The sequence below is a fragment of the Pan troglodytes genome, chromosome 3 (assembly GCF_028858775.2).
Source record: "Pan troglodytes isolate AG18354 chromosome 3, NHGRI_mPanTro3-v2.0_pri, whole genome shotgun sequence".
Lineage (NCBI taxonomy): Eukaryota > Metazoa > Chordata > Mammalia > Primates > Hominidae > Pan > Pan troglodytes.
In genome coordinates this window covers 8,020,649-8,045,457 of record NC_072401.2, presented here as the reverse complement: position 1 = coordinate 8,045,457, position 24,809 = coordinate 8,020,649, and the positions used below count along the sequence as shown (strand labels likewise).

General features: G+C 57.4%; 1 protein-coding gene across 5 annotated transcripts in view; it reads right to left on the bottom strand.

The window, feature by feature from the left end:
* SORCS2 (sortilin related VPS10 domain containing receptor 2) overlaps positions 1 to 24,809 on the bottom strand; it is a 552,106-nt gene that overhangs the window by 24,899 nt on the left and 502,398 nt on the right. For all 5 annotated transcript variants that reach the window (XM_016951273.4, XM_016951274.4, XM_016951275.4 and 2 more), the window contains exons 12-17: positions 17,955 to 18,031; positions 11,780 to 11,871; positions 10,867 to 10,974; positions 3,002 to 3,122; positions 1,491 to 1,624; positions 556 to 684 (exon numbers count right to left, since the gene is read on the bottom strand). In XM_016951273.4, coding sequence (XP_016806762.3) covers positions 556 to 684; positions 1,491 to 1,624; positions 3,002 to 3,122; positions 10,867 to 10,974; positions 11,780 to 11,871; positions 17,955 to 18,031 — 661 coding nt within the window. The remainder of the gene's footprint in view (positions 1 to 555; positions 685 to 1,490; positions 1,625 to 3,001; positions 3,123 to 10,866; positions 10,975 to 11,779; positions 11,872 to 17,954; positions 18,032 to 24,809) is intronic.

Below are 24,809 nucleotides of genomic sequence, written 5' to 3'. Positions count from 1 at the left end.
GCAGGCTCGGGGTCAGGAGTGGGTGGTCAGGGAAGGCTTCCTGGAGGAAGTGCCATTTAAGCTGAGACCTGCAGGCAGCAGGAGCACCTCCAGCACCCAAGCCTTGGTGAATGGGGAGAGCCTGGCTTACTGGGCACTGGTAAATGGAGAAGGGTCCTAGCACTGCAGAGGCTCAGAAAGACCAGGGGAAGACGTGCTGCAGCAGGTGTGAGCCATGGGCACCTTGGACCTTTTCTGTCTATTGTTCTCTGTCCAGAGCCAACTCAAGGCAGCTTTCTCCTGGCACTGGCCCATGTGGGCTCAGATGGGATAACCCTGTGGATTCCTTTGGCCTGGGAGCTAAGGTCATTCACTCATGATGTCTGGTGACTCACATAAGCCCCGCAGCCAGACTCTGTGCTGTGAGCGTGGGGCATCCTCAACTTTGACCTCTCTTTCCCGGACTCCACTTGGGAGTTGGGAGCTGCAGGCACCAGCCAGGAAGGCGTGGTTTCAGGGCTGCACCACAGCTCTGCCCCCGGATTTAGGCAGGGAGAGGCCCGCACCCACACTCACCCAAGGCTGCTGGTGTAGGTCTGGCCCAGGGCACAGTCGTCAGGCGGGGACAATGGGTTAAACCAGAAGTTGGCAGAGCACTTGTTGGTGCTGGACTCTGAGGAGGGGGAGCGCTCAAATCCGTAGTCGCTGGGAGGAGGGAGGAGTAGTGGTAAGTGACGGGCACAGGTGGGAACCGGAGTCACCCAGGGTTGGGGTGAAATCTAGGGGAGCTGAGAAGGGAACCTCATGTCAAGGGCCTGCTATGCACCCATCTGTGAGGACATGAAGGAGCACCCACAGCCCCATCCCAGATGGGCACACAGGGTAACAAGGGAGGCAAAGGGATGCTGTGAACTCAGAGAAACCTGGAGGGCTGCCTGGAGGAGGTGAGCAAATCTCAAAGGATGGACAGAGACAGGTAGGGAAAGAGAGGGAGAGGCGCTGCTGGCAGGGCCCAGCCTGAGCAGCACCAGTACGGATGGAGGAGGCTGGAATGCCAGGGGGCATGATGAGGAGGGGTGAGGTGGCAGGTGGGTGAGCTGTTAGCCAAATTGTCCTGTGGGCACTGGGCAGTCACAGGCAGCTTTTGAGAACAGCAGGGGACAGGTCGGGTGGCCTTCAGCAGAGTCCCTGGATGGAGAAGGGCTGGGGTGGGTTCAGCACCCCAAGATGCCCTGACCTGTTCCTCACTTTCTCCTCCTGCCTGTGAGCAGCCACTGAGAAGGTTTAAAAATGCACCCACAAATTCCTTAAAGCTCCTTCCTGGAGTGTGGGCTGGTCTTGGTGACTTGGTTCTAACAGATGGAATGAGGCAGAAGTGGCAGTGTGCGACTCTGACACCAGGTTATAAAAGGCGCTGAGGCTTCCTCCCTCACTCTGGGGGAAGTGGTCGCCATGCTGTGAGGATGCTCAAGCAGCGCCTGAGGCCTCGTGGCCAGGAGCCCGTCGCTCACCACAGGAAGTCCGAGTCCCGGCACTCGCACACGCGGGACGTGAGCGCCGACGTGAAGCTCCTCCCCTTGATGCACCAGGACGTGGACTTTCTTTTCCGGAAACTTCTCTGCTGGCCCATGATACAGTGGTCGCCCTGCAGCAGGAACATCAGGGTAAGGAGCTGCCTGAGACAGGGCAAATGCTCTACATGGCCTTATGCCGCTGAGGCTGCCAGAGCCTGAAGATGGCTGATGGCTCAGGTTACAGATGGGGAAACTGAGGCCCATAATGGGGCGTGACATGTCTGCAGTCAAGTTGGGGAAACCTCCCTCTCATCCCAACCCATGGGCATTCACTGAGCCCCTCCTGTGTGCAGCCCTGGCTGGGCCCGAGGGGTCGCAGAGCTGCTGGAAGTGCAGCCCTTTTGAGGTTCCCCTCGTCCCCTCAGGCGCTGCGTGGGAGCTGGGCTGAGCCACGCCCTCGAGGGCTCACAGGCACACAGTGGGTCCTCAGGGGACAATCAGGGCAAGACAGGACTACCCCCATCTCCCTGCAACAGCTGCTGTGGCAGTGACAGGGGTGGGGCCGGTGAGGATGCCCGGTGGCCTGTATTCAAGCTCATAAACCTCCTCCTAGGCCCATCTGAGCACTTCCTTGTGAAATCCAGCTTAAGCAATGCACCCTGCTAAGGCAGTTTGGCAGGCACCGCCCACCCTTGATATCCGATCGCCCTCCCTATCCGATAGGCTTCCTCATCCCCTGCTGCCCCCCAGGTGATGTCAAATCCTCTGATGCCTGGTGTTTCCTCTTAGTCAGTTTCCACCCACTGACCTTGGCTTTGAACTCCCATTTGCCCACGCTGAATTCAAGTTGAGCCCGATCTCTCCTTTGAGAGGGTCCCTGTACCCACTGTGATGGTCTTGAGTAAAGTCTTCCACCCCACACTTTAACAAGTGCCATTTAATCATTTCTTCAACAGGGCCACCCACCCCCGGGCAGTTCCAGGCCCCCACACTCTGAAATCCCAGGCTTCCCCACCACACTGCCAGCAGCACAGCCTGATTGGAACTACAGAGCGGCCACTGATGGTCTTTATACTCCTCTTAGTGTCCATATTACACATTTGCTGTAGAAACAGTTATGTGTCTCAATTACAGCGTGGGCTTGCCCCAGACCCCACTCTACACCGAGACCCCACTGTCATGTATGGTACAGGCCTGTGTTACCTTCCTAAGATCTGAACATCCTGAACCCCAAGCATACTGGACTCCATGGGCTGGAGTAGAGCCTGTAGCCCCACACTCCCCAAGTGTGGCTGAGGACCCTCAGCCCAGGTAGCTCCATGACCGAGAAGGGTCTAGAAAAGCCCACAGGAGGCCTGGACATCTCAAGGCGCTGGGGATTCCCTGAAGACTTCTTGGAGGCGGGGAGGTGCCCTGCCGCCTTGCAGGGGAGGACTTTGGCAGGCAGAGTGGGCCTGCGTTTGCAGTCTGTACCCCACCTGCCCGATCCCAGCCTCATGCCGGCCCACCTGCAGGTTGGAGAGCTCCCAGGAGCTGTAGTCCTCCTCGCTGCACTGCCTGGAGAATGAGGGCCGGAAGTCCACCTTGACCAGCTCCCAGTCGGAGCGGAAGCTGATGTGGCCAAAGACCCTGGGGTGGGAAGAGGAGGGAAGGGAGAGAAAACCACCTTCATTAGGCCTTGTCCTACTGTGCAAGTCATGTCCCCTCTGGACTCTGTTCCTACCTGTACCACGGGCACAGATATCCCTCTCCTGCCCTTGCTGGGGATCAGAGTGAGGCCGCCCCGGGCACCGAGCCTGGCCCTACACACGTGCTCTGTAGGCTTCGGCATGAATATTCCCACAACTACCACCTGTGATCTATGACTTGTCAATTGCACTGTGTGAGTCGCTCTGGTTGGCCCCCAGTGGCCCCGCTTGATGGACAGGGAAGGAGGCCCAGATCCACAGCAGGGTTGGGAGCCCTTCCATGGCCCCCACAGTGGTTCTTGCATTGTTTTGCGGAATGATCTGTGGTCAGGTGGCTGCATCTACAGCTGTCTGGCTTCTCCCTGGCTTTCTCCCAGCCTGACCGTGTGAGGGTTCCATGCTGCAGAAACCCAGCTTTTTATCGCTGGGCCACAGGGCATTTGCTCCCTAGTAGAGGTGGTGATTCAAAGAGAAATAATGAGTCAGCAGACCCAGCGCAGAGCCCACGGGATGAGCAAGGTTGGCCCGTCGCAGCCTAGGTGGGTGGGGGAAGAGGCGGAAGACAGAATAGGGAGGCTGGCCACTTAGGGTGTCATGTATGGTACAGGCCTGTGTTACCTTCCTAAGATCTGAACATCCTGAACCCCAAGCACACTGGACTCCATGGGCTGGGGTAGAGCCTGTGGCCCCACACTCCCTGAGTGTGGCTGAGGACCCTCAGCCCAGGTAGCTCCATGACCAAGAAGGGTCTAGAAAAGCCCACAGGAGGCCTGGACATCTAAAGGTGCTGGGGATTCCCTGAAGACTTCTTGGAGGTAGGGAGGCACCCTGCGGCATCCATGGGTGCTGGAAGCTATGCATGCACAGCCTGGTAGGCTGGGTCCACCCATTTTACAGAATGGAAAGCCGAGGCACAGAGAGGTTGAGTAACTTGCCCAAGGTCACGCAGCTTGTTTGTGCTGTTCCTTCTCCCTCCTTGCAGTCAGCAGTCATTGCTGTGTGCCCATCACTCAGAATGGCACTCAGGTGCCCCGCTTTCTCCCTCTCTGGGAGGGCTGCTGCCTGAGTGCCTTCCACTCCATCCCTCAGTACCACACACTTAGGCTCCAAAGACCACCCAGAAGGTGGGCCCAGCCTGCTCTTCCCTGGGCCTTCTCCAGTCCAGCTTGTGGTGCTCCGGCCATATTACCAGAGGCCAAGCATCTGGGTGGGGGAGGTGATGCACGCTGCTCCAGTCTGGTCCCTGTCTGAGCACCCCCAACTGGGGATGGATACTTGGGGGTAGCCCATCATGAGCTGAAAGGACAACCCCATTCTAGGGAGGTGTTGAGAGAGGTTTTGTAGGGTATTTCTGAGGCATGACAGCTGGGTCTGAGCATCTGAGGCTGATATTTGAAGATTTGGCTCCACGGGGCACCTCTCAGCCAGGCGAGCCTGCAGCGGTCCATGCTTGAATTACATCTGTGACCTCGCATTTGCCTCCACTCTCCGGAACAGTCCCACGAGGCAGACACTATTGTCTTTGTTTGATGAAACCCTAAGCCTCTGCAAGCTGAGCATGGGGCCTCCCTCTGTCTTAGCTGGACCTTCCCCCGGGGACCCTGCCTCCCTGTGCTCCCTAAGGCCAGCTCGTTGAGGGAGCAGCCAGGCTGGTTCCATCCCGCATTCCTGCCACGTCGCTGCCAGGCCTCATTCCAGCCAGGCCTCTGGTTCTGGACTCACAGTCCCATCTGCTTTCTTCTCTGCGCGTGGGGTTCAGGAGCCCCAGACCATTCTTTCTTTCTCAGAGGAGTGGGGAAATGGGGCTTGAGCCCTCAGCCTGGGACCCCTCCTAGCTGCTAGTGGCAACACCCACCAAGGACAGGGGAAGGCCCCCAGGTACGGCTGTGACTCTGCCGCGTCCGCCCGCTTCTGCAGGCACTGTTTCCAACAGAGGAATCTTGTGGGCCTGCACGGTGGCCCCGGCTGTGAGTGGTCTTGGCTCCAGGGCACCTGTGATTGGGATGAGGGTGCCATCTGTCTCCAGATGGACGCCACTTGGACGGCCTCAACATTGGAGAGCCCCAACTCAACACACTGGGACATTCCTTCAACATCGCTGTCCAAACAATGCCTGGGGCATCGGTCTCTTAAACAGCGTCTGAGGGTCTTCTCTCACTTAAGAAATGATTTTTTAGGGGAAACTTCTGGATCCCTGAGAGCATCCTCACACTCTCCTGTGGCCTGTGGCATTATGGAAGGTATAGCAGCAGCAGCAGCCACTGGTGCATACGGAGCACCCACTGCAGGCCGGGCCCAGGCGCGACCTTGTATTCCCCCATTTCCTCCTTGCCAAGCCCCCTTTTACAGACAAGGAAACTGAGGCTGAGGCAAGGGACCCGGCCAGGGCAGCACAGCTTCAGGCCACCTCCTGGAGGGGCGGCGTTGGAACCCGGGCTGGTGGCTCTGGAGCTGTGAGGCTCTGCGCAGAAACATGGCGGGTGCAGAAACATGACACTGGGGCTCCATTGGTCGCAGAGACCCCCAGGAGGCCTCAGTCTCACCGCTGTTCTGAGCTGGGGCAGAGCAGAGAGGCTGGTTTGGTTGACTAATTAACCCCCTGCATGTTCCTGAAGCCCTGCCTTTTATGAAACCTCAACCCTCAGCTGATAACATGAGAAAGGGCTGCCATCTAGTTAATTCTGGGTTTTAGGAAAGAGGTGCCGAAGGGGTCTAGATATTACTTTGCAGGTAACGAGGAAAAAATGGGCCACGCTGCGAGGGTTGAACCATGTAGCCAGGGAAGGCTCTGGGAGCCTCCACTCCACCTCTCGCCCAAGCCCAGGGCCTGGGGACCCCTCCCTGCTCTGAGGCTGCACTGTGGGGAAAGAGAGGCAGGTGAAAGTGACTGGTGCCAGGAAAGTGTCCCAAAAGTTGCCTCTGGCCAGGTTAGAGGTGGCCTTTGGGCAGATTTGGACCAAACAGTTATCCGGGAAGGACAGAGTGGCCGAAAGCTGAGCCTGTGGCTGTGGGAACTCTCCGGCAGGGCAGCTCCCGTACAGATCCCTGCAGAGGGACTTTGATTCTGACCTGCCAGCGTGTTCCCTCTCCTGCAGTTTGAATTATTTGTATGTCACTGGGATTGGGAAGCTGTCTGAAGATGCAGCACTGTGAACCAGGGGGTCTGGAGGAACTGTTCTGATGCTTTAAAAATAACTTAAAAGGTTATAGCACCTGGCTGTGAATTCGGCCATTATCCTTCTGGGATAAAATGCCTCACCTGTGGGTGGGGGATGAAGGCTGGGCCATCTCTGGGGCCTAACCAAGGCTCAGACCTCATGACAGCCGGGGCGAAGGGCTTGGCACCCTGCAGAGACAGGCTCGTTCACGGCTCCCGGATGGACAGCACTCCCATCTGTTGGCCAGGTAAGCTGAGGCCTGGAGAAGGCTGTCAACCTCTGTGTGAGGAGTAAGGGCCGCCCTCACCCCTGCACTGCTGGCCCCCCGCAGCTCTGCGGGTTCTGGCCTCAGGAACGGCTTGACCACATGAAAGGTCCACACCACAAACAGAGTGCAGGCAGAGTGCCTGGTGGCGGGACTCCCTTCCTCCCTCGCTCCCCCTCCCCGTAAAGGCCACAGGAGGTCCTGCAGCTGCAGGAAAAGGCAGCACCATCCCGTTCTGTCCCAGACCACGGCCTCCGGGGGCACGAGAGTGGGCAAAAGTCATGAAGGATTTTATGCATCCAGGGCCTGGCCAGAGCAGGAATTAACTGCTGAGGGAAAACTGCAAACATCAGGACCCTTAGAGAACAGGAAGGGTGATTATCCCCACCCAATTCTTACAGGACAGGCTCCCAGGGTCCCCATCCTCCCACCACTCCCTCAGGGATGAATTCTTTGAGACATGTTAGCACCTCTAAAAATGGGGGAATGAGTCAATCTGTCTACATTTCTTATGAGAATGGCCTGAAGTCACCTATGAAAACAGCCCGTAGTATGCAGTGGGGCGCTCACTAAAGCTGCGCTGCAGCCCCTGTCGTGGGAGGCCATATTGGTAAAGACGGAGGGAGGACTTGGGGCAGAGGGTCCAGGAAGGGGAAGACGCCCCCCAGACTGTGGGAGGGGAAGGGGCTCACTGTTCTCCCGGGCGCTGAAGGACAAGACCACCCAGAAGCACCATCGCATGCCATCGAGAACACACGGATACAGGATCAAAGGTCGGCCGGCCAGCGGGACCCACCTGTGGCGGGTACTGGATGTTCAGTGAGACCAGTGAAGGGGGCCCTCGCCTTCTTGGGAATAACGTTCCCACCCACCCGGGACCCCAGCTGGGAAGCAGAGCTGTCCCAAGCATCCCCTCAATCCCACTACAATGCATGGCCTGGGAAGGCCAGCCAGGACCTGTTTGTCTGCTCTGGAGTGGGCGGAAGCCAGGCCTCTATACTAGAATCAGAGTCTAAGCAGGTGATTTCTTGCTCATCACCCAGGAAGCAAGAAGGCCCCAAGGATCACAGGTGAGCATCAGTTGAGGGCTCATTTGCGGCGACCTCGTGGAGTTTAAGTCCCCATGCTACAGACAAGGAAGCCCAGGTCTCTGGAAGGGAAATGTCATTTCCTGGGCACAGACATTCTGCTTCCCGGAATCCTCCTGACAGCTCCTCAAGCCGACTCATTTCCCAATTTCGGGGCTGTGGAAACCAAGGTGCAGCGTGTGCAGTCCATTGTCCAGGGACACCACCCTGGCGAGAAGCATCCTGATTTGGAGACGGGGGCGGAGCTGTGTGAGCTGTGCTGGCTGGGCCCTGGTCCTGGGGGTGATGGGCCCAGCTCACCTCTCCCCAGCCAGGCCCCTGCAGGCGGTGCTTGCACAAGCTCATCCTCATGAGCATCTGTCTCCACCCCTGTGTCATCCTCACAGGTACATCACCACCCATTTATTCAAGCCACATTCACTGAGCATCAAGCCCCTCTTCCACGCCTGGTGCTGTGCTTGGCCTGGGGACGCACCAGTGAAGCCAGCAGAACCAGTCCCTCCTGGAGCCTGGGGCAGGGCACAGCCACCAGCAAGGGCAACCCTGCGGATGGGATCAGATCCGCGAAGGGGTGAGGGCCAGGCAGCCCAGGCCTGGTGGCAGGGAAGGCCCTTCTGGGCTGGGACTGAATTGAAGGCGGCAGGAATTCGCGCTGTTGCTGACCCGCTCATCTTAAATACCCTGAGAGGGGTCCACACTCACCACTTCTTCCCTGTCCTTGTGCCCCACGCAATCTCAGTTTCCCGAAACCTGGTTTCCCACCCTGGCTCAGCTGGAACTGATGGCTTCTTGCTGCTAAATCCGACGTCCAGCTTCCATCCTCCTTGGCCAGGAGCGGGGAGGCAGACTAGGTGTCCTCTGAGTGTGAGGACAAGTTCCCGTTCTCCATGATCAGAGGTCCCTAAAGCCAGGGCTGAGTGTGCTGTGTTGCCAACACTCCTGGCACCTCAAACAGCACCTGGCACATAATAGGTGCTCAATAAACATGCATTGGATGATGGCAGAGCAGAAGAGCATCCTCATAGGGGGTCCCACCTCTGCTCGGCCCGGAGAGGACAGGCTGCTGCCCACAGAGCTGCCCTGGAGTGCCCACATGGGCTGCACTTGGCCACAGGTTTTGCTCAAGGTACCTCCCCTCTCAGAGCCTCAGTTTCTTTAATTGTCAAGCAGCAGAGCTGGTTGAGGGTGGGTGGGTGTGACGGGTGGTGGGCATGAAAGCAGCAGGGGTCAGTGGTGGTGTCTCCCAGCCACAGCAGCCAGGGGAGCTCAGGGGTTGCGTCTGCCCAACCTCCCCAACAAACGAGGGGACATACTCTAGCCCTGCAGAGTCCAGCATCATCCCTGTCCGGGCAGAGCCCAGCCTCATCCCTGCCCAGACAGAGCCCAGCCTCATCTCTGTCCAGGCAGAGCCCAGCCTCATCCCTGCCCAGGCGGAGCCCAGCCTCATCCCTGTCCAGGCAGAGGCCAGCCTGGGCAGGATGGGCATCATTGTCCCAGCTGGGCAGTTTCTTTCCAAAACCAGGCCTGCTCCCCACAGCCTGGAGCTGTCCTCCCGTGGCCTCCTGGGAGCTGTGTGCCTGCTGGGGAGGGTGGGGCACACGGAGGGAGATAGAGGCTGGGGTCAGGCACTCTTGGGCGGCTTATCCATGTGGGCCCCTCTGGGGCATTCAGGGGCCAGTGGAAGAGCCATTCAGGGTGGAGGGTGTGAAGGCCCATTGCCAGCTGGAAGGGAAAACTCAGGGTGTGAACTGGTGAATGAGCCAGGCCAGCACTTCCTGCTGAAGCCAGCAAGAGGGTAGTCCCAGTCCATAGATCCACACCTGCCACAGCACATGGCCACTCCAGCCGAGTGGGCGAGGGTGAGGGGCACAGTGCCCGGCTCTTCTGTGGGAAATGGGTAGGGCAGGGCCTGCCTGCTCTAGAAGGGACAGAGCAGAGGACAAGGTGTTCAAAGTCCAGGTGTCCAATCTCCCTGTGCCTGGGCCTCGAGGTGGAAGAGCTGTGGGCTGTCGCAGCAGCCTCGTGGGGCTACTGTGGCAAATTACCATGAACTCTGCTGGCTTCAGTCATCACACACATGCTCTCCCACGCTGAAGCATTGCGCACGTGCTCTCTCAGCGCTCTGGAGGCCAGAAGGCTGAAATCCAGGGGTCGGCAGGGCTGAGCTCGCTCTAGAGGCTCTAGAGGCGGAGGCTTCCTGCCCCTTCCAGCTCCTGGGGGCCCCGGGTGTTCCTGGGCTTGCAGCTGCACAGCTCCCCTCCATGCCTCCTCCCTCCCCGGCCTCCTCCCCCCAGGCCTGTGTCTCTGTGTCCTCTTATAAGGACACAGTCATTGGATCGGGGTCCGCCCTACTCCATGGCCTCATCTTGGCTTAATTACATTGACAATAACCCCGTTTCCAAATAAGATCCCATCCATGGTTCCGGGGAAACAGGAATTTGGGACACACTATTCAGATATCTCAGGCATCACCGTGAAAGGCAGGAAGAGGACACGGTGGCCTCACCGTGTCACAGCGCAGGGTCGCAGGAGCCGTTAGACACACAGGCCTCGCCCAGCCTGTGAATCAGCTGGGCTCACAGGGGCCCATGTTCGAGGGTGCCCAGAGGAACCTTCACTTCACTGGTTTCTGGGCACGGCTGTCTCCCATTGCGGCCGCAGCGGTGCAGTCAAACCCTGCATGTCCCCGCTGTCCTAAGCGTCTCTGCTCCTGGGCCAGAGAGGCTCTGAACGACAGAGGCTCCTGAGGCCCCTTTGCCCCTCATGGTGCCTTTTTTGGCCCAAGCTGGGGCTGAGCAGAAGGAAGCCGGGCAGGGCCAGTGCTGCAGCCTCAGACCCCGGGATGGGTGACGAGAGGGTCACAGCCAGCTCTGCCCTATGATGATCTGTCTGGGTGTCAGGCCCTAAGCCATATGACCTTCATGCCATATGGCTGAGAAAGGTGCCAGTAGATAGCAATACTCATGATATAATCACCGGCTCAAGAGGTGCCGTGGCCATGGTGGAGCCGGCCTGGAGCCTTGGTCCTGTCCTCACCAGCAAGGGGACCTGAGGCAGGTGGCAGATGTCCCTGATTCCCAGGTGGCTGGGGGGTGAAGGACACAGTAGGCCCAGGGAGGCCCAGCATGGCTCTGCCCTGCCACCCAGTGCCCACTCCGTGGTCCCCGCACTCACGTCATGACCAGCGTCTCGTCCCCCGGCTCGCTCAGCAGCCCGTCCACAAACACCGAAGTGCTGGTGAAGTTGTGCGTGCTCCAGGTGAGGCCTTCGTCCACACTGAACCTGCCAGGAGAAGATCGTCAGCATCTCTGGGGTGGGCTGGAAAGCTCCCTGTATCTGGGACTCTGCCTGGCAGGTCCTGCTGGAGGGGCGGAGGCTGCACTAGCCAACCTTGCCAGTGCAGGTGATACCACATCTGCTTATGTCACATCTGCTCACATCACATCTGCTTATGTTACATCTACTTATCCGCATCGTACTGCCCTGGGGGTGTTTTCTGGGAACCACACAGACACTTTGCCTCCCCTGAATGGCCACACCCATGGCCTGAGCTTGGCCTAGGCGTTGCCAGGCCCGTGGTAGGGCCGGTATTATAGTGCCACCATCTGGCAGTTGAGTAGTCTCTTTTTCAGACTACAGTGATACTGACTTCCTGGCAGCTGCTCTGGCTGTGCCTTTTGGGTCCCGAGTTCACGCCTGCCCTCCCTTCCCCATGACAGCCTTCAGCTGCCAACCCTCTCACCTGGGCATATGCTGCTGGCTTCCTTGTCTGGGTCACCTGGTCCCAATCCCTGCACTTTACTAATTCCTCACCTCCTCGGGGAAGGCCCTCCCTGCTCCCCAGGCTGGGGTGGGGCCTCCCTCTGTGCCGGTCTCCCGAGGGCAAGACAAAGTCCATCTCCACAACCCCTCGGGAAAGGTTTGTGAGGTGTATCCCGGCCCTGGTCTTTAGGATTTAGTGCAGTTGCCCTGTGATCTTGTGTCCCCGATGGGAGGACATTCTGGGGACTAGTCTGAGAGGGTTCCCAGGTGGAAAGAAAGAGCCCCAGCCTGCCCTCCCAGCCCTGGGGCTAGCAGACGCCATTACTTGAGGATCTTCAAGGGGATGGAGGTGTCTTTGATGGCCACGATCACGCCGCCGTGGTCCAGGTACAGGATGTGATGCTCTTCCTCAAACACCTGCAGGGGAGAGTGGTGTGGCTGAGGGCAGGGCCTGAGAAGGTCGGAGGTTGTTCCAGGCTGAGTGGCTCCTGGGAGGAGGGTTGTCAATGTGCAGCCGGGGGTTGTTGGCAGAGGCCAAGGCCGGTCTGAGGGTTCCCTGCATGTCCCGGGCCATCCCCGAGCTTTCCCAGCCCACGCGGACTCAGCGCACCCTGGATGACTGAATGGCGGACAGCAACTTCTACCCTATCGACCTGAACAAGGAAACTGCAAATGAGCACAGCACGCAGCCCTCTCTATGTGAAAACCCAGGCACAAAGAGTGCCAGCAACATGAAGATGAGAAAGAAACAGAAAAATATTTACGATACACAGCCTCAGTCAAAGCAAACCCCAATTTGACATGAAGACTCAGCTCAAGTGCCATTTCCTCCAGGAAGCCCTCCCTGATGCCAGACTGAGTGGGGAGTGGCCTCTGGGCTCCAAGCCCCTGGCCCAACACTTACTATGCTAATCTGTCATTGTCTCTTCAGTCCAAAGCTCCTCAAAGACAGGGCCACTGTGAGCCTTCTGTGCCCCACAGAGCTCAGCTCAGACCTTGGTGCCAGGGAGTATGTGTGGAATGAATCAGTGAACAAGTGAATGAATGGCCAACCACCAGATCCCCAAGGGACAAAAGGCTGAGTAGCCTGGACAGGGCTTACCCAAGAGTGGATACTGAGGGTGGCCTGGACAGGGCTCACCCGGGAGGGGACACTGAGGGCGGCCTCGCTTGGCAAACAGCCCCAGGATGGGGTCCCATTGTACACATGAGGAGTCTGAGGCTCTGAGGGGTGGAGGGTAGGCTAAGGCCTCACAGCTGGAAGGTGGCAGAGCCGGTGGTGGCTCCAAAGTCACACCAGGACACAAGGGGCCTGTCCCGAATCTCCAGTGAACATGCATGTGTGGGCGGCCAGCGCATGTCTCAACATGCCCAGCAAGGGCACAGCCGTCTCCAACACATCGCCCTCGCCCCATACCGCCCCTCCTCGACAGTGGCCCCCTTGGCCCTCCCACCCTTGCCCATCTGTCTCCCAGGCCTGTGGCCCACAGCAGGACACAGGAAAGCCCAGGAGGGGACAGAGGACAGCCACCCCAGGCAGACCCCACTAGGGCCAGCACGCTCATCCGTCTCAGTGTGCTCAGAGACTCAGCGAGCCCTTGGGGACTGTGGACAAGTCCACATGAGCTGGGCTCCTGGGCCTCCCGGGAAGGCACAGCTGTGCAGAGCTTCCAGGAACAAGCATGCAGCAACTTTGTGCCATGTGGGGCGGGATAAGGAAGGAGGCTCGGCTGACCCCTTCCTAGCAGGTGCGGAGCCTAACGGGGCCTCATGTGCACTGTGCCCAGGGGGCTGCGCTGGGGGTACCCCAGGCTCCAGGGGGACATTCAAGGGCAGCTGGGGAACAATCTTGGGGACGCTGGAAAGAGAAGCATCTGCGCCCGTCTTCCCTCTGCCCCTCCATATGAAGTCTCCCTCGGAGTTTGAATGCTGGGTTTTCCAGGAGCCAGCAGAAGGCCCTGGGGAGGACATGGACTGAGAATCCACATTGCAGGAACATGAACCCCAGCAGACCTGGGTGGGGGCTGGCAGGCCACACCCTTGGCCCTGGTGTCCAGCAGGTCCCCTGACCCCCAGGCTCCTCAACCCCACCAGAACTTTCCAATGCTTCTGTGACACTTAGAGCCAAGCCCAAATCCTACCACGGCCTCAGGGCCCCGAAGGAGGGGCCCCTGCCCACCTTGACCTTGCTTCCTTTCCCTGAACACACCCAGGACCTCTGCATGTGCCGTTGCCCTCCCTGCAAAGCCCTTCCCCAGGCGTTTCCTCCTGGTTATCACAGTTGGCTGCCATTTCCCACTGCTCTTAGGAATTCTCCAGGAAGCACTTTTGCCTTGGATAAAGAAGAGAGGATCCTTATGAAAAATGATGGGGGGTGAGCAGCTGTGTCCCAAAACCTTCCCTCCCTCTTCCCGTCTCCCTCCCTCCCTCTTCTTCCCTCCCTTCCTCCCTCCCTCCTCTCTCCTTTTTTCTCTCTCTCCCTCCCTTCCCCCTTCTCTCCCTCTTCCCCTCTCCCTCCCTTCCTCTTTTCTCCTTTTTTCTCTCTCTCCCTCCCTTCCCCCTTCTCTCCCTCTTCCCCTCTCCCTCCCTTCCTCCTTTCTCCTTCCTGTTTAGAGTGGGAGTCTGTCAGGTGAGGCCAAATGACACAGAGGGGTGGAGCCACCAGGGCCAAGAAGGATTAAGCCCCTCCCTGGTGGGGGTGCTGCTGCCTGTCAGGGACTTGCAGGATCCAGGCAGGCACGTTGTGCCGTGAGGCGTGCTGCACACAGGATCTCACTGAAGAGCAGCCAGGCTCACAGGTTATTTCCCCACTTTCCAGAGACACTGAGGCTCAGAGACACAGTGACTTGCCTGAAGCCACACAGCTGGTGACTGCCAGACACCAACCCCTGCCCCTTCCACGGGGACTCTGTCTGTGGACATCTTGCCCCCACACAGGTGGAGACACACTCTTGTGGGTGGTGGGGTCGCAGGCTGGAGTGGGGATTCAGAGTTAACCTGGGGGCTCCCCAGATGTCCCCCAATGCTCTGTGCTCCCTCCGAGGTTCACGGCCCTGTCTGCCCGGGGGTGGAGCGGGGGCAGGGGAGTTGCCATGCCGGGATCCTCTGTCCTGATGCTAGCTCAGGAAAGTGCTTGGAGAAGCACACTGCCTATGGCTACATTCATAGAAATTGTTTCCTGGACAAGGGAGCTGATGGCCTGTAGGCTTTAGGGTGTCACAGGCACAGATTTTAGGGGACTATGAAGAAGAACGTTCCACAGTTCTCCTCCCCATTGATCTACCCATCCGACAGACCATTGGTCTGGGTCCTCTCTGTTGGGGATGCCAGCATAGATGCAGGCCTGGCCCCTAGAGATTCATAGCCTAGGGAGAGACCCCCAAGGAGGCAGACCGTCCCTGCACAGTGACAGTGACTTGCCCACTGGGTACCAGCAACTAGAGAGGGGGCCCTGTCATCTTTACCCTCGAGCCCAGTTTCAGGCCCTGCCACAGGACAAGGGGCTCAGCCAATGTTTTGTGGACAAATGACATTTTGTTTTAGGGAAAGTCCAGACTTGAGTCAGCGGGCAGCCCAGGGAGGGGTTCACAGGGCAAGTGGAACTTGGGGAAACCTTCAGAGGCACAAGGGCATCACAGGCTGGAGACAGAGGGGCAAAGGCCTGGAGGGCAGGAGGGCAGCTGTGTCCAGGGAGCAGGAAGCGTGTGGCTGGGCCGGGAGCCCTGGGGGCACACGGAGAGGCCCCGGGACAGATGGGCAGCTTGGAGGCCGGTGTGACACCTAAGGCTTGATTGGGGAGTGACAAGAGCACATTCCCTTTCAGAAGATTCCTCGGATGCTGGGAGAGACGGACCAGAGGGGCAGGGGCTCGTTAGAGGCTCCCACAATGATTTAGGCGGAAAATGAATTCCCAAGCAAAGGGCTCCCCTCCAGGAAGGCGTGAGCTCTCTGTCTCGGGGAACATCCGAGGAGAAGCGAGGCTCCCTCACCAGGACAGCAGTGGAACGCTTGCATGGCCAGGCGGGTGGCGGAGACCACGCTGGGTCCTGTGAGGCTGGAGGACAGGGGCCTCGTGGATAAGCCCACCTGCCACGCCCGAGCATGATTCCCCACCTTTTGAGGCGTGGCTGCAGCCCCCTTCCCTGGCTCCACCAGGAGCCTAAACGACTGCTTTGGGGGTCCCCCGAGAGAGATGGGGCTGCTGAAAAGCAGGGCGTGGTGCAGTCAGAGGACAGTGGGCTTCCCAGAGCCCGACAGTCCTGGAGTGCAATTTCCCTTTGGTACTGAGCTGGCCCCCTGAGCCGGTGCGCACCAGGGCTCTGTACTGGGACACCTGGACGCCTGCCCCAGCCACCCTCCTCTCCAAGCGTGGGCAGGAGGGCGTTGCTGCATCCACCCAGGAAGAGACGAATGGAGTGCCTCCTGGCCATCCTGGGAATGACGTCTGCTCTCATTAGCTTGGGGCTCTGGGAAAAGGTGGCTCCAGGGTTTTCCAAACCCCACTGGCAGGCTGCGGGCTCTTCAGACGCCCATTCCTGTGGTTTCCTGCGCCTTGAGCAAGCAGCAGGGCCGGGTGGGGAGAGCAGAGAGCCTGTCCCCACTTCACCCTTTTCCTGCCTCCCCCACACACTGAGTTTCAGCCAGGGGCTCTGTAATGTTTTCTGGCTTTAAACAAAACATCCTAGGAAACTCATGTTTTTGAAAGGTTATGTCGATTAAACCAGATGCACTCTGGCATTCCACATTCGTATTCTGAGTTCTCTCTCAGACGCATCTCACTGCATCCCTGACAACCTGGGCACGATAGGAAGCCACGGAGACCGTCCTGGGCTCACCACCCTGCCCTCCCTGCCTCTGTCCCACTCTGCCCCTGCCTGGACATCCTTCCTCCTCAGCCCACCCCAAGAAACTTAAAAAAAAACCCACAGGAGCATCTCTCCCTCCCCTGCCACACGCACAGGCCTGCCCCCTTGGGCGCCTGTCCTGTACCGCCAGCCAGGCGAGCCCCTCTCCTTCCTGCACTGCGCCATCTTTCGGGAAGCACCAAGCACTGCCCTGCCCAGGCCTCGGCTCAGCACTTTCCCAGATGCTCTCCCATTTAATTCTGATATTTCCAAGTTTGAAATCTAAGCAAATTCCTCGGCAAAAGTGACTGCTATGACTATCTTGCAATCCGTTTCTATAAAATCAGAACACCTTCTATTTCACCCTGTCTATTGAATCTAATATGGGGGAATCTTCTCTAATAAATGGACAGATGTGACCTTTAAGAAGCTTCAAACATGTTTCACTAGTTTTAGTGAAATAGAAATATTAAAATACAATAAATCGCCTTTGCCCTTTTGAAAGTTCCATGTTTCTTGCATATTTTTAAAAAACGTCAAGGCCTTCAACCCAGGCTGCAGGTGAAGGCTGCACTTTGGGATCAACACGTGTGCCCAGAGCATTGCTGTGTGGGAGGGGGGCCGTGGCTGGGGTACTCGGGCGTGTAAAACACTGACCTCAAACAGAACGTCTTGTCTGGAAGGAGATAGTCATATGTAAGTTTGATTCATTTCCCCAGTATATAAAGCAGACACTGCCACTCCATGAGGTTGGCAGGCCAGCTTCAGCCAGAAAGACCATGTTCCCCGCCCCCTGGAAAGAAACAGCCAGTGTACAGTGAGGCGGGGCCCCCTCCTGGGGTGGGGAGCCCAGGCGTGGATCCTAGAGCTGCCTGGACCACGCAGGACACGTGGTACCGACTGGCATCCCTCCCTCAGCCTCGCTGTCTCCACACCCTGAGGGCCATCAGCACCAATGCCTCTGGTCTGCGAATCTGAGCTCCACGTGGGGCTGCATGGAGCACAGAGGGACCCTGCCCAGGCCATCCTGTGCTGGTGGGAGTGGCCGCATCCTGCGTAAGTGTGCACTTCCTCTCCGCTCCTCACTTCCTTTCTCTTCTCGGCCCTGGGATAGCCCCCAGACACCCCAACCCAGACTCACAATGACCCCCACAACCTGCTCCTCCCCCCATATTCTCTTTCACTGCTGTGTCCACAGCCCCTGCCAGGAACCCGGAGTCCCCCGTAGCCCCCTCCTGGCCTCTCTCTGGGCTCCCAAAAGAGCCCAAGTCAAGCCTCAGAAGCACCATGTGGTTTCCTGGCCGGGACCTCCTCCCTGTGCTGTTCCCTGGCATTTATCCCCGTTTCTCAGATGTTCGCAGTGACACGTCCAACTGTGTGGAGACGTTTCTTGCATCTGTCACTCCCTATCAGTGGCCATGGGAAGAGCAGCTGGGTGGTCCGAGCCATCTGCCTGGACTTGCTTTTCAAACCCAGCAGATGCACGTCTGCTAAAGTGAGCCCTGGCTCCAGCCACTTTGGCTGCAAGATGGGAGACATGGCTCAGAGCTTCTCCCATGGAGCCTCTGGAGTGGACGGGATGACAGAACAGAAGTGTCTCCTGAGGGTCTCGGCTGGATGGGGTGGGGGGTACCAGGCACCTCCCAGCCAGCTTACCTGCCGCCAGGTGTGACCACAGTCTGACGTGATGTACATTTCTTCTTTATATTCCACCAGCTGTGAGCCCAGGTTACCTGGTCCAAAAGAAAAGGGGCAGTACTACCCTTAGGATCGTCCAGCTTTACCCCTTTAACAAGTCTGAGCATGGAAAAACCTCAAGCAATGGTGGCCAGTGCCCCGGGTCTCCATATCCCCTACAGACCTGCTGTGGCTGCTGTGCTGGGGCCCTGGGTCTGGGTCTATGCAGTGAAGGATCAGCCCTGCCCAAAGACAGCCACATTCAGGGGACTCCAGCAGAGGCCCGGGACAGGTGGAGCTCAGGTACCTCAGAGAACCCACCAGTGTGGTCCACAAATAAGAAGCATGGAGTGTGGTTAGGGATGGGCTGGAGAGGACGTGGGCCAGGTGGGCCAATCATGGGCAGACCCTGTGGGGCTTGAAAGCAGGGCAGGACATGGCCGAGTTTGTGTTTGGAGACAGCTCCTGGGCACCGGGTGCAGAGGAGCCAGAGGCAGGTGCAGGAGAGAAGGCAGGTGGGCACACAGCAGGGTCTCACTATCTGCTGGGTGGACATTTGGGAGGAAGATGAGGTGGGCACCAAACCAACTGGGGGTGCAGAATGTGGTTTGGGTTTACTGGAGCCCCAGCACTGGGCTGACTGGGTCCAGTAAATCTCCAGCCTTGATGTCTACTCGGAGGGGCTCAGACTTAATGCTGTGGGCAGTGTCAGAATGGGAAGAACTCATGGCCAGCATCCAAGCCAACCTCATGTTACAGATGAGGAAGCTGAACCCACGTGAGTCTCCTGTAGAAAGAACAATGGCCATGCATAACAGCACAAGCACCAGGAAAATCATCACAGCCTCTGGTGCTGCACCTGGCCCACCCTAACCAGCATCCTGAAATAGCTTGAACAAAGGATTTCTGATGAGACAGATGTGGGGCTTCCACTGTACCCAATGGCTGTGGCAGAGACAGGGGTCCAAGTCTCCAGGATGATGGGGACCCTGATGATGGCATTGAAGCTGTTCTGGGGCCCCAGAGGCCCCACCCTGGGTGACTTGTATATCATTTGCCCTTTGAAGCTTTATTTAGGTGGCACTTTCAGAAGTACTTTATCCAGGGTCAAGTTTAGAAGTCACTGGAAAATTCCAAAGAAGATGGATTGTCCTCAAATAGATGAATTAAAAGTTAGTTCTCAGAGTGGCAGGGTGTTTGTGTGCCTGTCTTATTAAGTTCATTTACCTACCTATTCGTAAATCCACCCATCTACCCACTCACCCACCTACCTATTCATCCATCTGTCCATCCATCCATCCATCCATCCATCCACCCATCCATCCATCCACCCACCCACCCACCAATACATCCATCCACCCATCCATCCATCCATCCATCCATCCATCCATCCACCCACCCACCAATCCATCCATCCATCCATCCATCCATCCATCCATCCACCCATCCATCCATCCATCCATCCATCCATCCACCCACCCACCCACCAATCCATCCATCCATCCATCCATCCACCCACCCACCCACCCACCAATCCATCCACCCATCCATCCATCCATCCATCCATCCATCCATCCATCCACCCACCCACCCATCCACCCATCCATCCACCCACCCACCAATCCATCCACCCATCCATCCATCCATCCATCCATCCACCCACCCACCAATGCATCCATCCATCCATCCATCCATCCACCCACCCACCCACCAATCCATCCATCCATCCATCCATCCATCCATCCATCCATCCACCCACCCACCAATCCATCCATCCATCCACCCATCCATCCATCCATCCATCCATCCATCCACCCATCCATCCACCCACCCACTCACCAATCCATCCATCCATCCATCCACCCACCCACCCACCAATCCATCCATCCATCCATCCATCCATCCATCCATCCATCCATCCATCCACCCACCCACCCATCCATCTAACCATCCACCCATCCACTCATCCATCCATCTATGCATCCTCCCACCCATCTTTTATTAATCTAATATCCATCCAATTGATCATCCCTCCATCTACCTATTATCTCAGTTCCACCACTCACTCTCTCCTGCATGTATTCAATGGCATTTGCTGAGTGTCTACTCTCTGCACAGCCCTGTGCTGAGCTCTGGTGAGCTGAGCTGAATGAGCTGTGGCCCATGCTCCCTGAGGGCTCTGAATCTAGCAGACAAGGGTGGCCGTGCAGGTGAACACAGAGCCAGGACGGTGGACCTGTGAGGAGAGCCTCGAGGAGAGCCTCAAGGAGAGACTCAGGCAGGAAAGAGCCTCCGAGTGGAGCCTGGAGAGCTGAACGTGGCTGTCCAAGGGAAAGGGGACTGGTTGTCCAAGGAAGAGGGAGCAGCCTGGGCAGAAATGTGGACCCGGGCAGGTGCAAGACAGATAGGATGGGTGGGGCAGAGGGGCAGGTGTGGAATCTGTGCAGTGTGGTGCCTGGCAAACAAAAGGTGCTGAGCGATGGCTGCTGAATGAATGAAGTGAGTGAGGTGAATGAATGAACAGAAGAAGCAGCAGGGAGGAGAGAAAGAAAAGATGCCTTTTATCTTTCTGCTATCCCAGGCACCAGCAGCCACTCTGGGACACACGCATCACAGGCGGAGCCGGGCAGGGAGTGTTGCCTCGTCAGCACACTGCGCGGGCCAATTTGCAGTTTGTAATTTCAAATGTGCACACGTCTGTCTTTTAAGAAATGCTATCTGTTTTCCTTGCTCTGTCTACCAAAGCTGTCAGGCTGCCAGTCACCTAACAGTCTCGGGGGAAAGAAGGAGTGATTCACGGAACACATTGCAGGCTGTCAGAGTGGAAGGGCCTGCAGAAAGCTGAGGCTGACACCCTCATTTTATGGATGGGAAACTGAGGTCCCAGGGTGGAGGGAGGTGACGAGGGGAGAAGCTTCTCCGCTGCCTCCCTGCCTGGGTGTTCTGGTGTCTCTTTGGGCCTCCTCTCCTCAGGCCCAGGACCCCTGCCCTTCCTTGGTGCCAGCAGAGTGGTAGGAGTCAGTGCTCACTGAATGAAGACATGCTTCTTCTCCATCCTTCCTCTGCCCCTGCAGCCAGAAAACAGAGCAAAGCCACACACCAAAATCTACCCCACCCACACTTCACCAAGGAGGACTGCGGGGCAGACGCCAATGGCTCCCGAGACAGGGAGCACCAGCGATCACCAAGACACAGCCGGGGCCCAGGTGAGTGGGCTGCCCCATAGTCTTCCAGGTTCCGCCGGTGCTCCCATCTCTAGAAGGGCCCGGTGAGTGTCCACAGAACTGGTGGGGCTCAGTTCAGCTCCCAACCCCACCCAGGCCCCTCAGCCAGGCCCAAGGGCTTCTTGCCCTCACATCTAGATATGTCCTGACATTGATGGGCCCTTGACTGGCCGAGTCGCCAAAAACGGGACTGCGCTAGGGAGGGCTGGGCCTGCAAATGGCTCTGAGACTCAGTTCCCTGAGCCAAGCCAGCAGCACAGAGCAGGCTGTGGTGCTCCCAGCTCCCAAACGGCCCCCTCAAGGTTTTCTTGGCTAAATGCTACCATCACCTCTGCCAGGGCTAGGGATGGAGAAGTGTTCACTGGCCTCTGCTCTGTGTTGGATCCTGAGGACGTCTGGATGATCAGCTGGGACACAGACCAGTGACCAGGATGGGGCAAAGGACAGTGCAGGGAGCAGGCTCCATAATCACCTGGGGCACCCACAGCATCTGAGGAGCAGGTGGGGGTTGGCACCCACTCTGCACTCTTTGGCTTTCTAGGGGAGGCACAAGAGCTGGAGCAGGAACCCGAGGACCTGCCCTGGGCATGGAGAGCAGCCTCGGCAAGGGGGTGGTGGGAGGCAGCTGGCCACAGGCCGTGCAGGGTCCAGGAACATTGGCTCGCTGGGATCCCCGAAGGTGTGGAGCAGGAAACACTGATCTCACAGGGTATAACTCAGTGTGAGGATTCCTATCCTAGTCTATTGAAAGGAAGAAAGGATGAAGATGAGGAAGAAAGGGTGAAGATGAGGAAGAAAGGGTGAAGATGAGGTATCCTTCAGATGCCACTCACTCCAACACAGGAGCACTCAGAAGGGAGCCAGCCGTTCAGTCCTGCAACTGAACGGTTCTTGCCCAGTCGGGAAGAACCCGCCACCGGCACCCTCGGCCAGGGCTGGGTTGATTTCTGGGCTCAACATGGCTGATTCTCCACTGGGGGGGTTAAAAGTCAAGTTTTTGTCTTTGCTTCTCAAATCCATCCCCTTCTATTAGTAGCTGGAGACATGGCTCCACTTTCTGGGTCCCTCTGCAGTCTGACCTCTGCAGGCTGGACCTGAGGATGGGCCCCAGAGACTGGAATGCATCTCCTCGAGCTCGAGACCCCGGCGCGGCACTCCCCCACCTCCACCCTGCACACGCGGTGCCCTCTGCCTAGAGTGTCCTCCCTGTGTGTCGGCTTGGCAGATGCCCATTTGCCCAGCAGGCTCAATCCAAACCCCAGGGAAGAATCGAGTGCCCATACCCTGTGTCCCTCTGGACCATCTTGTAGGGGCACTCGGCATCAGGATGCAGGCTCAATCCAAACCCCAGGGAAGAATCGAGTGCCCATACCCTGTGTCCCTCTGGACCATCTTGTAGGGGCACTCGGCATCAGGATGCTTCTGGCCCTGCGGTCATCATCCCTTTGCTGCTCTGTTCAACCCTGAGCAGCTGAGTCTTAGCTCCCTCATTTCCAGCACCCAGTGCAGTGCCTGGCATGGGGGCAGGAGAGCCCAGTGTCCCCTTGGATGAGAGGACAGCCTGGCAGACCACACCTGCCTTGAAGGTTTCCTGCCGTACCCTGTCTCATCCTTACAGTGGAGGTTTTGTCCTCTCATTTTGCAGATGAAACTGAGGCTCAGAAAAGTGCAGTGAAATCTCAGAGTCCTACAGCTAGGAGGCATAGAGCCTGGGGCTTTTCCCTCTTGTCTGCCTGCCTCTGGGATGGAATTCAGGAATGAACGGCGGGGTGGGCAGGGGAGCGACCCTGTGGAAACAGGTAGCCATCATCCCCAGCCACCTCCAGCAGTGCGGTCACATGGCACTGGGACCTGTGCCAGGGCAGGCAGCCATGTCGGGCCAGCAGATGTGAAGCCAGCCCACGCGCCTTTTCCTCCTGCTCCTAGCAGATGATCGGGGCTGGAGAGGAGGCTGGAAACAATGGACACATCAATTGGCCCACCTTGCATGCCTGGCTCCACCTTCCAGGAAAGCACTGGCCAAGACTGAACAGAAGTGGATAAAATAGAAGTGTAGTCTCCTGCCCTTGTAGGGACAGTGGGGGGCAAGCAGGGAGGGAGGAAGGCTGTGACTGACACCCCCACAGAGTGAGGGGGGCTGCTCTCGGTGCTCTGCATGACTCCTGCACAATTCAGGGGTGCACTGAGAGATGTTGGGAGACCGAGACCCTCATTCTGGGCTCTCAGGGCCTTTGAGCAGTGGAAACATTGGAAATCATGCCTTTTTGCACTTTGGTAAAGAATTTGGGGTTTCAGCAAATCAAGACAGTGCATTTTAAATACCCTGTCATTGAGGAGCCCAGGAAACCAAGTGTACAGGATTGGGGGTGTCTAACGTGGGTGGTGAGCCTGTCTGTGCGTGGAAGCTGATAGGCAGTCAGCGGCTTCACATTGATGCTGATGGGTCACATTTTCGTTGATCATTGTGGGGGCAGACAGAGGCTGTCCAGATGGGCTGTCACTGCCTAGGACCCCGGGCATATAGAGCATGCAGAGGAACTCCGGAAGCTGAAGGGCTTTGTTCATAATCCCCTCCCTTCCCAAGTGCAAAGCTCCAGCCTCCCCAGACAGGCCAGGTCTCTGCCGTCAGACCCAGCCCTGCACGTAGGCTTCACCTCCAGCCACTCCCTGCACTCTGGTCTGGTCCTTTAGGGTCCCCACGTTCCCCCTTCCACCCAGAAGGCCATTCCCGCCATCACAACATGGCCACTCTTTCACTTGTCCCTTCACTCACTCATTCACAAACAGCCTTGGAGGGCCCACCCTGGGCCAGGCCCCAGCTCAGTGCTGCGATATAGTGAAGGGTAAGATGTGGTGTCCAGCTCAGAGTCTGGGGTCCACATCCATATGGTCCTTGGCCACTGGCCACACAGCCACCCCCTCTGTGTGGCAGATGGTGCTGGGGGAAATGGAGGGAAGGGGTCCTGGGTTCAGGAAGTGTGAACTCTGGGCCTGTGCCTCTGCTGTTCAGTGTCTGCAGGAGATGCTGCCTGTCTGACTGTCACAGACCCCATGTGCAAAGTATTCCCCGATTCTCCCACACACCAGCCAAGCGACCTCAGACAGGTGGCTCTACTTTGTATTTTGAATGGTTCTTCTAAAGCAAATCAACCTCATTTTATGGTATTATTTAATCAGTACACCAGGATTCTTGGATGTTCTAGTTTAGTGGAAGAGACAAACACAAAAATTATAATTTTGGGTTTTTTAAAAAGTGCTAGTTGTATACTTGTTTTTCTCCCCCCACTAAACTAGAACTTTCTTCAGGGGTCAATAAATATCAACCATGATATAAATCATCCATCCATTGATCCACCTACCCATCTATCAGTTTTTCTATCCATTCATCATTCATTCATCATCCATCCATCCATTCACCATCTATCCATCACCCATCATCCGTCTATCATCCACCCATCCACTCATCCATCCATCCACTCACCCATCCACCTATCCATCCACCTATCCACCACCCATCCACCGCCATCCATCCATCATGCATCATCCATCCATTCATCTATCCATCCATCCATTCAGCATCTATCCATCATCCATCATCCATCCACCCACT